Source organism: Panthera pardus, unplaced genomic scaffold (assembly GCF_024362965.1).
Source record: "Panthera pardus isolate Hobbes unplaced genomic scaffold, ASM2436296v1 HiC_scaffold_22, whole genome shotgun sequence".
NCBI classification, from domain to species: Eukaryota; Metazoa; Chordata; class Mammalia; order Carnivora; family Felidae; genus Panthera; species Panthera pardus.
In genome coordinates, this window is record NW_026526788.1 from 937,148 (window position 1) to 951,648 (window position 14,501).

Sequence of the window (14,501 nt, forward strand, 5' to 3'; positions counted from 1 at the left end):
GGAGAGACAGAGAGAGACAGAGTGTGAGTGGAGGAGGGGTAGACAGAGAGGGAGACACAGAACGTGAAGCAGGTTCCAGGTTCTGAGCCATCAGCACAGAGCCCGACGCGGGGCTCGAACTCACAGACCGCGAGATCATGACCTGAGCTGATGTTGGACGCTTAACCGACTGAGCCACCCGGGAGCCCCAGAAATGTGATCAGTCTTAAGTGCGACCAATAATTCCTGTGAATGGGAAGAGGAATCACGATTCACAGTAAGCTGCACAGGACATAGGGGCAGAGAAGAGTACACCTGCATCGGGGCTGGCCTGGCCTACATCCCTGGCTGCCATCCCCGGGAGAGGCGGGCTGCGCGCCACCCCGGGACAGGCCGCACGCCCACCTGTCCTCACAGTTTCAATGAGATACGACACTTTTTTTTTTTTTTTTGAAACTAAATACATTTTAATAGAAAACAAAATACAAAATAACTCTTTTCAGAAAACAGAAATATTTAATCCTTTTTCCACGAATTCGAACTTGCTTTATCCTCAAAGCACAGTTGGCTATGCGTGCGGGCGTACTCAACGATTTGTTCCGCAAACTGTTCATTAAACCGCTGTTGCAGCGCAGGTGGGAGCAACCGATCGCAGGAGAAAAGGACGCTGAGAGAGCCACGCCTCTGAAGAGGTGGGCGTTTGGAAATTTAACATTTTCTAATTCTATCTTTTGCCTTATCGCTTCAATTTATTTTCATCTCTTTGCCGCAATCTGTCCTTTCGGGGGGAGAGAACTGTTCACAGAAGGGCAGCCGCGAGGAGACTCTCTCCCACCATCACCGCCAGAGCCCAGGACTTGCTCACACGCACCCCCCACCCCCCCCCCACCCCCACCGCCCGCTTCGAGAAACATGTCAGCCAGAGTGATCAGTCCGTCACCCCAGAAATTTTCCCTTTCTCCCAAAACACTGTGCTACCAAATTCTCTGAATTCCCTGAACCTCAAGATTCCAAGTATCACAGCCAGTGCCAGGAGTAAAACCTGAAAGATGAGAGCAGAGAAAGCCCCTCTGCCAGTGCTAGGTTTCCTCTTCTCAATAATAATAATAATTATAATTATAATAATAAAAAACAAATCCTGGTTCTCTGTAATCACGGAAAAGGAAAGACTTTTTGCCAGGATTATCCCCGCCCCGTTCCTAGTTCCCACCCCCTCATTCCTACCCCAGTAAAGCCCCCTTCCACCCAGGCGACCGAGAACACGTGACCCTGGGGCACTGTCCTGAGCGCGCCCTGCGGCCATCCTCGGGCCCAACGCAGCACCCCCGGCGGTGGCGGCGGCGAGGGAAGCAGCATCTCGGGTTTACACGCGGGGAAAGCGAGACACACACCGGAAGGTGCTCAGGCGAGGATGCGGGGGGATCTTTGTAAGAACTTGCAATCCGACCTCCAGAGCCTCTTGATTCTCCATCTCATGTCCAATGACAGCACCTCTCCCGCCCCCAGTCCTTCGACCCTGGGGGGGATGGAGGGAGGGAAGGGGTGACGCGCTCGGGACGTCTGCACGGGAGAAGGGGGGGGGAAGCGGGGAGTCTTTCACAGTCAGTCAGTGATTCAATCTCAATTCGTCCTAAGACTTGCAACCTGGAGCCTTTCCACTACTGCCCCAGTCCGTTACAACAAAGATTAAAAAAAAAAAAAAAAAAAAAAAAAAAAAAAAAAAAAAGGAAGAAAGAAATTAATGTTCCTGATTTTCTTGTGTGATTCCAGTCACTAGAAGAAGGTTGCAGGCCATGAACTGCACGCTCAGTACATTGCTCATCTGCCCGGTGTACACGCCCACGAGTTCGCCAGAGGAGCCGTCGGCTGGGGCGCTGCAGTACGTGTTCCTAATGTCCCAGACGCGTACCGAGTTGTCCATGGACGCAGAGGCGATCAGACTACTGTCCGGACTGAAGGTGAGGCTGGTGATGTTGTCCGTATGGCCCCTCAGTTCTTTATAAAGGGTCCCAGAGGCCAAGTCCCACAGCTTCAGCCGCTGGTCCTCGCCGGCCGATGCCAAGTACTTACCGTTGGGAGAAAAGGCGAGAGAGAGCACGGGGCCGCGGTGGCCGGTGAAGAGCCTCACCGAGTTCCCCTGTTGGGCACTCCACAGCCGGACAGTCTTGTCGGTCGAGCCTGTGGCTAAGTAGTTCGAATTAGGGTGGAATTTGACACAGTCCACATCTGCCAGGTGCCCGGCATATATCCTCAGCGGGTACGTCCGATCAAATGACCACAGCCTTGCGGTGCGGTCATGGGACCCGCTGGCAAAGTACAGGCTATATGGGCTAATGTCCAGGTCCCACACGGGGTAGGCATGTCCTTGGTATAACACAGTGTTGGTGAAACTCCCGAGGTCCCAGTACCTAATGGACATGTCTTCAGAACAAGAGAGCAACCCTGAGCTGTCTGCGAGGAACCTTGTGCTGTATACCGGTCCACAGTGTCCCCGTAGTATCTTCATCTCTGTGCCCGCATTATCATCCTCATCATCCTGGGAACAGTGGGGGTGGGGGTGGGGGATGGCAAAGAGACACACAAGAAAAAAAATGTTTAGTGGTCTGCCATGAAAACCAAAGAGTCCAGCAAAAACAGAGCATCTGCCCAGTGTCAGTGGCCTCGCGCTTAAGGGTGAGCCCAGGAAAACATCGCATGACTGCATAAAAAGTCTCCTACAACTTACAAATTGGCTTCCTGACATTCGTCCTGCAGCTAAGACTATATTAAAAGTATACAGATGCGAGGCTATTATTATAATACTGTGGACCTTTCCGTTAGGCTGGGGATAAGAGATTTCAAAAGCTGATCAAAAAACAAGTCAATGGTAATTTCCACTGTTAATTCGGATGGGCATCATTTGGAAAGATTTACTTCTGAATTCACATTACGTTCTTAGGTTCTTTTCTTCTGTGGGCAGGTCTTCATCGGTCAGTTTTAGCTGCTTTATAAACCACATTGCTCCCTGTTTCTACCCTGCTAAGAAAATTCCTGGCATTCCCATGACTGGGGTCAATGACGAAGGCAGACGTGGTCTTGATTCGAAATTAATCCAAAACCACCGTAGGGGCTGTCCACAATAAAGCTTAGACATATCAGAACGAATAGTAAACCAGAAAGGTGCAGTTACCAATAAATGACACTCACACCTTGCGACCAGGCATAAACCATAAACTGCTGGTGTCCAAAAAGAAATAAAGATGAAGGGTTTTTTTTTGTTCTTCTTCTTTTTTTTTTTTTTTTTTTTTGAGAGAGAGAGAGAGAGAGAGAGAGAGAGAGAGAGAGAGAGAGAGAGAAATCCATGCTGAGCACGGAGCCCAACTCGGGGCTGGATCCCACGACCCTGGGATCATGACCTGAGCTGAAATCAAGAGTCAGATGCTCAACTAATTGAGCCACCCAGGTGTCCCTAGATGGGATTTTTTTTTTTTTTTGATGTGTATTTATTTCTGAGAGAAAGAGAGAGACAGAAAGAGAGAGAGGAGAGATGGGCAGAGAGAGAGGGATACACAGAATCTGAAGCAGGCTCCAGGCTCCGAGCTGAGCTGTCAGCACAGAGCCCGACGCGGGGCTTGAACTCACGAACCATGAGATCATGACCTGAGCTGAAGTCAGATGCTTAACTGACTGAGCCACCCAGGCGCCCCCCTAAGATGAAATGTTAAACTGAGACTTTCTGGAGGGTCTCAAACATTTTCCCAAACAAAGCATGGGTTTAGAATAGCTTTAAACAAAGCCAAGAGACTCATGGGATTCTTGGAAATAAATTCCTGTGTGTGGGGACAGAAAAGAAGATAGCCACTCATAGTACTGAGGGAAGTCCCCTTCCTCACCCTCTTCCCCCCAAGGACACTATCTCTGTTCAAAATCCCGGTTCCCTTCATTCTCTCGTAGACAAGCACCTCACTTAGCACTACAGCTCTCTGTCCAGGAATTCATAAATTAACACGGGTTTTAATTAAACCCCAGGTGAACGGGGAGTAAGAAGATTTTTGAACCAACTGGCTTTGCTGCCTTAGAAATAAAAAGGTCTACGAGCCTTAGGTTCTGGTACAGGAAAAGGGCATCTTTCTCATTTCCATTTGAACACGATGAAAATCAAAATAAGACAAATGCCTTCAATGTGTACATATTTGAGGAAAAGGTAAGAGAAAATAAATACTGACGTCCATGAATATTCAGAATGGCTATTCCAGACATTCAACATTAAAAATACATAAGCATTCGGGAGCCCAACGTTCTACCGAGCGTTACCAAGAATATTAGTAATTTTCCTTTCAAAAGAGGTTACAACAACACTTTAAAATTTCAAGAATGACTCACTGCTGTACACCAGAAAGTTTATATAAAAACCGTGGGAACAAAAAACGACCCCGGATGAATTACACAGAGACCCTTTGAAGGTAATCCACAGGGCACATTACCATCTCTGAGGCTTAAGTGGTCTTCATTTGGAGCAAGAAGTTAGGGAAGTGGGTCTTCGCCTCCTAGGTGGGGACCCTAAAATCAGGCTGGCACTTCCAGGGGTCTTGACGACTGTCCCGAGCACATGGAAAAGTGCCTGGTTGACTGTATAGACCAAGAGATGGGGAAACCAGAGCATTCCTGCTGGCTATCACTATCAGCCCTATGCCAGGACCACAGCTTAAAATAACCCAGCCACATTTTCTTCTGTGGCTCAACCCAGTCCCACAAGGGCCTCAGCATAGTCAAGCTGAAACTCTGAACAAGCAGCTGATTCACACATGCCCAGCCCAATTCTCCCTCTCCTTCCTTTCGTGCCAACAGGACAAAACCCCAAACTCCCTACAATCGGCTGAACCGACAGCAAATGCGCATTGGTCCCAAATAGGAATTTTTAATTTGTAAAGTGTATTCGTGTAATACTAAATGACACCGTGTACATTATAAAACACGCGTAAGAAATTTAAAAATAAGAAAAGGAAGTATAAAAAGGTCTTCGAATGTTGTGTTTCGTACCCCTGTGCCATAGTTTGCTAAACCCTGCTTTAGGTCACGGAGGCCCTACAAATCTCGGACTTCTTATGGATGTCTGCTCCTGGACTAGGAGGTTCGATGTGCCTCAGCTCACACTCCAGACTTTCTTAGCTCAAGGGTACTCTTTGGGGTCTGAGATTTGGCCTTGGGCTGTTCTCCCATCATCAGGTGCCAATGGAACTGGAAGAGATTAAATATGGCGGGCCTGGGAGTTGGTTAAGACTTGGGAGCGAGAGAAGGCGGCTCTCGGCTCGTGGAGCTGAACACGTTGTTGTAAGCGTAAAACACACCAGACTTCCAAGACTTAGGACAAAAAAGGAGAATATAACAGATTTCGGTAATAATTTTTTTAATATTGCTTACATGTTGAAATGATAATACTTTAGCCACACTGGATTAAATAAGATACATTATTAATTTGATTTTTTCATGTGGCTACTAGAAAAATAAAAAGTACAAACAAGGCTCACGTTACACTCTTACAGGCCGGCAAAGACCTAAACGACCATTTTATACACAAATCACAGAACTGAGTGTCATTCACAACACTGACTGCTTTCCTTTTCAGACTGAAAGACTGCTGGACTGGGGCAAGGCTCGCTAGACAGTACGTGAACGGATGCTGTACTGCAGGGCTGCTAGGAGGGTGGGAGGCTGGCAGGGATGAGGGTGATCGTGTACACATACCTGAAACACAGAGAAAATCCTTGATCTGGTATCTGTGGTTTGGCCATGTTGCTCGAATGTTAAAAAGACATAGTTACCAATCAACAAGGGTAAACGCTGGACCTCATTGCTAACTTATAGAGGATGGAGGGTCTCAGACAGGAGGCGGGGGTTGGGGGGGGGGGGGCGCTGCTACCTTTGGGAAGAAGGGCACTGCCGTGCCAGTTAACAGCTTTTCAGAGGTTAATCCAGAATATCTTCCAAGTTGAAGATATCGGGGCAGTGCCGTACATCCAGTTTTACTTGACTTAATAGAGAACATTTTATGCCCTCGTTGGAGCTTTTGTTTTCTGATTTTTTAAAACTGAGACAGAATTCACATACTCTAAAATTCACTCTCTTTAAAAAGTATAACTCGGGCCACCTGGGTGGCTCAGCTGGTGAAGTGTCCCATTTCAGCTCAGGTCATGATCTTGTGGTTCATGGGTTTGAGCCCCACGTTGGGCTCTGTGCTGACGGCTCAGAGCCTGGAGCCCACTTCGGATTGTGTGTCTCCCTCTCTCCCTGTCCCTCCCCTGCTAACGCTCTGTCTCTGTCTCAAAAAATAAGCGTTAAAAAAAATTTTTTTTTACAGCATAACTCGATGGCTTTTAGTATACTCACAGAATTGTGCAACTATGACCACTTACCTAGTACAGAACATTTTCATCACCTCAAAAAAGAACCCCTTTCCCCATTAGCAATCGCTGCCCAGTTCCCTGTCCCCAGCCTCTGGCCTGGGGAAACAGTCTACTTTGTTTCTACGGATATGCCTATTCTGGATATTTCCTATAATGAAATCCTATAGTAAGTGGTCCTTCGTGGCTGGCTTCTTTTACTTAGCAAAATGTTTATTTACGAGGCTCATCTACATTACAGCAGGTCTCATATGTATCTTTATAACTTTTTATGGCTGAACAGTATTCCATCACACAGATATACCACATTTTGTGTATCTATTAATCTGCTGACTGACATTTGGGCTGTTCACACTTTGGGGCAATTATGAATAATGATATTATGAACATGTACAATTTTTTGAACATGTACAAATTTTTTTTTGAACATGTACAAATTTTTGTGTGGACATGTCTTTTCAATTCTCTTGGGCATATATCTGGAAATGGAATTGCTGGGTCTGATCAATATTTTAAATACCTACTATTAAAACATTTTATCCACTAACTTGTGCAACAGCTGTTGCTTCACAAAGATTAAGGCAGAGGTTGCAAAGTGGAGTTTTGATTGGGTTTTCGTGTCCTTTCGTACTTCCTACCAGCTCTTTGATCCAGGTAGCTTTACCATTTACTTTTACCTGCTTGGCCTCTACAAGCATGTGAGTTTGTGATCTTTGCATTAAGAGTTTCTATTTTAGGGGCGCCTGGGTGGCTCAGTCAGTTGAGTGTCCGACTTCAGCTCAGGTCATTGATGATCTCACGGTTTGTGGGTTCGAGCCCCGTGTCAGGCTCTGTGCTGACAGCTCAGAGCCTGGGGCCTGCTTCAGACTCTGTACCTCCTTCTCTCTCTGCCCCTCCCCCACTCGTGCACTGTCTCACTCTGTCTCTCAAAAATAAATCAATGTGAAAAAAAAAAGAGTTTCTATTTTAGGGGTGCCTGGGTGGCTCAGTCGGGTAAGCATCTGACTTCGGCTCAGGTCATGATCTTGTGGTTTGTGAGTTTGAGCCCCATGTCGGGCTCTGGGCTGATAGCTCAGAGCTTGGAGCCTGCTTCGTATCCCATGTCTCTCTCTCTCTCTCTCTCTCTCTCTCTCTCTCTGCCCCTCCCCCACTTGCACTCTGTCTCTCTCTCTCTCAAAAATAAACATTAAAAAATTTTTTTTAAGAGTTTCCATTTTAATTGTGAATTCTATAACAAGTCCAAGTTCTCATTCAAGAAACATTAAAAACTATCAGAACTGATTTATACCTTGCTTTCCCCCAAAATGTTCCTCATCAGAAACCAAAAAACCAAAAACAACCCCCCTCCCCACCATAACGACAAAAACTTCCCTAAACTGCTATGACAAAATGGGTGGGGGGGGTGGGGGGTAGAAATCCCAAACAGGAAACCCCTCACAACATAATGGGACGATCTCAACTTTAGTTCTAAAGGTAAAAGAAAGTTTGTTCACAAGGAAAGCAGTACCTTCCTACTGTAGCAGAATCTATGGTACTTTCCATGTGGATAATGGCGAATAAATCAGGAAGATACCTAAACAAAACAAGCGCTCCCCTGACATCACCTCTTCTGAGTCGAATAGCATGTCCCACCATCCACCCAGGTGGTCAAGTCTGAGACACAGATGTCCTCCTCGACTCTTCCTTTGCCTCCAGCCCCTCCACTGAATCCAATGCTGGAGCCCTCATCTAACCTGTCCACTGTGCTCCCTTCCTGCCGCCACTCCCCTTGTTCAGGCCACCGTAATCCCTCACGCAGCCTGTGGCGCCATACTGCTTCCTGTCTTACCACTCCCAACGGTAGCTACATTTAATTTCTATCACTTCCTGGAATTCATCATGTTATTCTTCGCTTCTGGGTCTTCAAATGCACGCCTTCCAAAGCCTGGAAATCTCTACAGAATAGGTCACAAAGCTAATTCTCAGTGGTAGCCCAGGTAGAATCTTAAAACGTTTTTTGAACCTAATGTTCTTTCCTTCTTCGTATTTATCTTTCTCTTTGCTGTCTTCCTTTATGTTAACTTGTAATGCCTAGAATAATCTCCAAACAATATCATCAAGCTGATAAGGTCAGCAGGAATAATTTCTCTCCTTGTATTTACAGAAGGTTGTAACTCAACGAAGGCAGCATCCTTCAGTTGTATGTGAAGAATGCTCAACAGGCTAGAATTGTCTCCTAGGAAAAGAAATCTAAAAATTCAAATACATGAGCAATAAAAAATATCTCGGGGGTGCCTTGGTGGCTCAGTTGGTTGAGTGTCTGACTCTTGGTTTCAGTTCAGGTCATGATCTCATGGTTGGGGGATCGAGCCCCGCACTGGGCTCTGCTCTGACAGGGTAGAGCCTGCTTGGGATTCTCCCTCCCTCTCTCTCTGACCCTCCCTCACTTGTACTCTCTCTCTCAAAATAAATAAAAAAATAAATAAAGTTAAAAGATATTTTGGAGGGTACTGTAAGATTCTAGAAATCAAAGGGTGTGTATTGGAATTTAGACCTTTTACTCATCACAACAAACTCCTCTGTGTCATCTCAGCCACAAGAAACAAAAATTCAAAGATCATATTAACTGGAAGTTGATTAAGAAAACAAGAATTGGAAAAAAGGGCTTATTTTGTGCATCCAATATTCTTGATATCCTTATCACCTATGGAAATTACGCTGAACTTTTCTAAACTCCTTAATTTTTCAACCCCATGCAAAGAATTTTCCATCGAAACTAACTTGAGCCACAGCTCCCTGAATTTCAGTGGTGAGATGACGAAAATATTCTAGCCCCCAGCTGTTGTGGGGCCACTTTCAGGGAAGGCGAACTCTATGAAATTTCTCTCTTTGCCCACATGTTTTCTAAGACAGTAACTCTCAGGGACTTGAAACTCGGGCCACTCGGCCTGCCTTTTCGGTAACCATCCCTAAACAAACCGAACAAGATCATTACCCCGACTGATGGGTGAAATGTCAACTATACTTTCTGTGTACTTTTCAAAATGGGGTTTGGGAACGCCCCGGGGGGACATGAAGCCAGAGGACGTGCACTGGCCCCAGGAAGGCCAGTAACACCCAGTGTTGGTGAGGGTGAAGGGAGACCAGAGTTCTCATTTACCGTTGATGTGACCGGAAAATGAGAATATTTATCATAATTTAAAGTGCAGACCCTCTGACCCAGCAATCCTACTTCTAAATGTTTATGTTTGCACAAGTGTACACCCTGGCTGCCACCGCTGTCACCGCCACCCACACCCACACCCACACCCACACTTACTGTAAATCTCAATATTAGCTAAAGGTCTTTAATTAGGCTTAGCAATGTTATCCACATTCAGACAGTAACAAACACTGATCGATCATTAATGATGTTCAGTTAATGTTGTTAAGAATAGTTTTCATGTCTTCCAAGGTTAGGCATGAGCAGGAATTCAATGGCTACAGGTTACATGGGCATTAGTCTGGCTGCGGCTATACGGTGAAGGAAATAACGAAGTCCATTCTCCATAAGATCTGTCATGTTTGGTAAGAACTCTAAGCAAATTAGTAAGGCAGGTGTAGGCAAGAAAACTGATATTCATACCTCCTCCTCCAGAATGTCACAAGCCAAGTGGATGCGGGACACGTCTACTTGATGGGGTTCTGACTTTAACTTCCTGGCTCGTAAACTCCACAGTTTTATACAGGAGTTGTCAAACCCCGCAGCAAGCAGCTTGCTGTCTGGGGAGATTTCCGCAGTGTTCAACAGCTGCTCTGTGTTATAGAAGGCATAGAAACAGATGGTAGTGAGGGAGGGAGGGCCATCCTTGACGCGCTTAATGCTCTCCTGCAAGACCTCCAGGGCAGCCTCGTTCTGCAGGATAGGGGCGGGCATGTCGGCGGGCTCTAAGCCGTTGCCCTCGCTCCGGGAGGAGCCGCCGCTGGCGTAGAGCTGGTAATCTGTTCTCTTGGCAGGCTGCACGTCAAGATGGATATGCAAGGTGAGGACTTTGCACAGGGCGGTGTTGTTGTCACTTTGGAGGTAGCGGATAAGGTAGTTGTAGCTGTCTTCCTGCAGACGGACCACGTACTTGTTATCTAGGAATGCTCGAAGCTTGAAGTTAGACAGGATGTCCTGGATGGTTTGAGTGGTCTGTAGCTGCTCAATGACATCCTTCTGGCTAGCGTTCTGCAGAAACATCCCATGGAAGCGGCTGTAAAAACTTTCCACTGTGCTCTTAGGACTGTTCTGGACCAGGTTGAGATGGAGGTAGACAAAGAGAGGATAGAGGAGAGGCATCACTTCGTGGCTATGCTGGGAATCAGAATCTACAATGAAAAAAACAAAAAACAAAAAACAAAAAACGAGGGCTTTATAATCAGTATAATTTCAAGGAATAATGGGACTCTCCCGGGGAGCCCACCATCACAGAACACTTTCTGGTCAGGACTATCGATTGAAATAGAAGCCCAACGTGGAATTGTGGAAATTCAAAGCCTTCTGACTGAAGAAGAAAGAGCAGGGACTCTGAAGTCCAGCAAAACTGGGTCTGAAGTCGGCCACAAATCAGGACTTTGATGCCCAGAGAGGTTAAGTGACTTGCCTAAGTCCTCACGACACGTCAGGGGCTTGTGCCCAGGTCTTCGAGGTTCAGTACTTTCCCTTCAATATGTTTCTCAAAACTGGGGAGCGCAGACCTCTGAGGGTCCTTAGATATATTCTTGGGAGACTGTGACTTCTTCACAGACACTTTTTAACTCGATGATGATTAAAAAAACAAAAAACAAAAAAAAACGAACACAAGTGTATTCAGAATGTCTGGATGGCCATTAAGCAAGTACTGACATACGATTTTAGTGCTCGATTTAATTTTGTGATTACTTCTGGCAGCCGTCACCTAAAGTGATATCAGGGAGTACTTATTTTTGTGAGTTCATTACCGTGTCTCCCTACCCAGGCTGGCACGCCCTAACACTAAGATGACAACATCCATCCCTTGTTGTCCCGTATCTGCCAGTGTGATCATTTTGATTATGTTGACTACAAAATAAAACTTCTCTTTTGCAGTGATAATTCACAGATGAGACATTTTCATGTCATTAAGTCTAAACCATTTACTAATTTGAGACTTTACCATCAGGAAGCTATGTGACAAAGGATGTTCAAAAAAGGGTCCGGCTTTAAATGTCACAGGCGAACGAGAAAAGCCCTGAGGTGTATGACACCTACGTTAAGTGAGGGCAGAGTGAGCCATGAAGGCACAAAGGTCGTTCAGCCAGAGGCCAGTGGGGGTGGCAGGACCTTACGCGGGGTGCAAGGGCCTCCGGGAAGCTGAGTGCAGGCTAGCCTGTGTCACAGCCAGCAGCACCGTCCCCAACTCCACCTGGAGCGGCAAGTTAGTTCCGGCAAAATCCATCCGATATATTCACTTGCTGTTAATTTGAACTTTAATGCTTTTGTGGTTTTGCTTGCACTTGATTTGTGAGTTTCGGTTTCATTCGGAAATACGGCAGCCATAAGGGTTTTATATCGAGTGTAATGTTTGCACATAAACAAACAAGTACCCAAATGCTTTCAGTCAGCATTTGCTGCTTCTGCTGGCATCTTTTTTTCCCCTTCGTGAAAAAGAATCCATTCATGGCTCAAAAGCAGGAACATCGGAGAATCTTGCCTCCCTAATTTGATGACAAATGATACCCGCATGGTATCTCTACCCAACACCCTACTTCACTTTATCACAGGTGAATTAATTGTACAATACGTACAGTTTAGAATAAAGGCGTCCCTACTGCAAGACATGTTTAGAAAATGAACTGAAATTACGACTGTCACCGGGCCGCTCTGGGCTCCTCCTGTCTCCAGCAGGCAAAGAAGGGAGTTGCAGTGCTGGCTGGGCCGACTGATCCTGACTACCAAGGGGACACTGGACGGTCACTCTACAGTGGAGGAAAGGAAGGGTATGTCTGGACTACAGGAGATCCCTTAGGGCATCTCTTGGTCTCATTCTGTCCCTTGGTTAAGGGTAACGGAAAACTACAAAACTCTAATCGAGGCAGGTCCAGTAACGGCCCAAGGCTCTTCAGAAATGAAGGTATGGATCATCCCGTCAGGTAAAGACCCAGGACCAGCTGAGGGGTTCGCCGAAGGGAAAGAAAATACAGAACGGGTAGAAGAAGGTAGTTACCCACCAAGAATGAAATATGTGACCAGTTACAGAAATGAAGATTATTTATGTAACCCTATTTTGTTGTGAATATGTGTGTGTGTGTGTGTGTGTGTGTATCTATAGGCAAATATCTTTGTTTTCTTTCCTCTCTTATTCCCTTATCATGTACACAAGTTACTCTGATTTTGTATCAGAGTATTTAAGTATTGTTAACTTTATGCCATAGTATTTAAGTTTCAGGATATCAAGGAAAAGAGTAAATCACCTAAGGACTTTGTTTTTTCTTCTGGGGGAAGGATTAGTGCATTTTTCACTGTCCTCAGGAGAGCTGTATCATGTTAGGTGGAATAATGACCTTGTTAATAACCTTTATTTGGAGAGTAAGTACGCTTTCAGGAGATGGGTACGGGTGCCAAGTTGACAGGGGGTGGACTTGTGGTGGTTAATTTCGTGTCAACTTGGCTCGGTCATAATGCCCAGATACTTAGTTAAACATTATTCTGGATGGTTCTGTGAAGGTATTTTGTTTTTTAGATGCGACTAACATTTAAATCAGTAGACTTTGAGTAAAGCAGATTATCCTCCATAATGTGGGTGAGCCTCGTCCAATCAATTGAAGGCCTTATAAGAACAAACACTGATCTCCCCGGAAGAGGGAATTCTGCCAGGAGAAGAGGGAATTCTTTGTATTTGAACTGCAACGCTTCCCAGGGTATCCAGCCTGCCTGCCGGTTCTGTGGATTTTGGACTTGCTAGCCTCCAGAACTGCATGCACTGACTCCTTGAAACGTATCTCTCTGCACATATACCCTATCAGTTGTGTTTCTATGGAGGGCCCAGATACAGACTTTGGTCTTTAATTCTTTTTTTTTTTTTTTAATGTTTATTCATTTTTGAGACACTGAAAGAGACAGAGCAGGAGCGGGGGAGGAGCAGAGAGAGAGAGAGACACACACACACAATCCAAAGCAGGCTCCAGGCTCTGAGCTGTCAGCACAGAGCTCGGCGTGGGGCCCTGAACTCACGAACTGTGATATCATGACCTGAGCTGAAGTCGGATGCCTAACCGACTGAGCCACCCAGGCACCCCAATTCTTTAAATGTTTCTTCTGTAAATGCTGTAATTCTTTAGAAGAGCTCCCGAAAATTTTTTCTTTAGAAGCTGTAATTTTTTTTTTAAATTCTTGTAGGTCTATTTACTTTCGAGAGAGCAAGCGAGTGCGAGCGGGGAAGGGGCGGAGAGCGCAGGAGACACAGACTCCAAAGCAGGCTCCAGGCTCTGAGCTGTCAGCACAGAGCCCGACGCGGGGCTCGAACACACAAACTGTGGATCATGACCTGAGCCGAAGCCAGACACTTAACCAACTAAGCCACCCAGGTGCCCCTAAATGCTGTAGTTCTTTAGAAGAGCTCTGGAAAATTTTTTTCCCCAAAATACTAATGAAAAAACCAAAACCAAAACAGCTCAATCCTTATCAACTGGATTTCCGATATACGATGGGGATGAATTGTTTGCAATTCCTTAAAATCTTAGTTTCAGGCTTCCTTTTCAAAATGAGAGGCATTTTAGTTTAATAAGTTTATAGAAAGAACCTAGCCAGCAAGAAACAGGGCTGCACTGCTTCAAAACTGACTGAAATTCACTGCTGTTTCAGCTCAGTTTCAAAATTGCTTAGCTGTTCTCTCTTGTCTGAAGAGAACTGGTCAGGTATAAAATAACATTTTGATCAACATACTCATTATGTGGAACAAGGTGAGACCCACATGATTCATCTTGTTTCCTTGCAATCATAACACGCACTTTGGATTCTGCTCAAAGGGGACCCACTTAAAATAGATTTTTTCTAATTTCAAAAGGAGCATATCCTCCGAAAAGCGTGATTTTCTTTCCTCCCATCCATCTACCCGCCGGCTACGTAACAAATGCCTACTTGGAGCCACACTCCTCTGGTGGGAAAGAAGAGGAAGCTTTTCA

The 14,501-nt window shown here is 45.7% G+C and overlaps 1 protein-coding gene across 4 annotated transcripts in view; it reads right to left on the bottom strand.

Moving 5' to 3' along the window:
• Window positions 1-1,671: 1,671 nt before the first annotated feature.
• The window catches only part of TAF5L (TATA-box binding protein associated factor 5 like), a 31,674-nt gene continuing 18,844 nt past the window's right edge, over window positions 1,672-14,501 (bottom strand). For all 4 annotated transcript variants that reach the window (XM_019419066.2, XM_019419069.2, XM_019419067.2 and 1 more), the window contains exons 4-5: window positions 9,964-10,688; window positions 1,672-2,515 (exon numbers count right to left, since the gene is read on the bottom strand). In XM_019419066.2, the coding sequence (XP_019274611.1) occupies window positions 1,718-2,515; window positions 9,964-10,688 (1,523 nt within the window). In that variant the 3' untranslated portion in view covers window positions 1,672-1,717. The remainder of the gene's footprint in view (window positions 2,516-9,963; window positions 10,689-14,501) is intronic.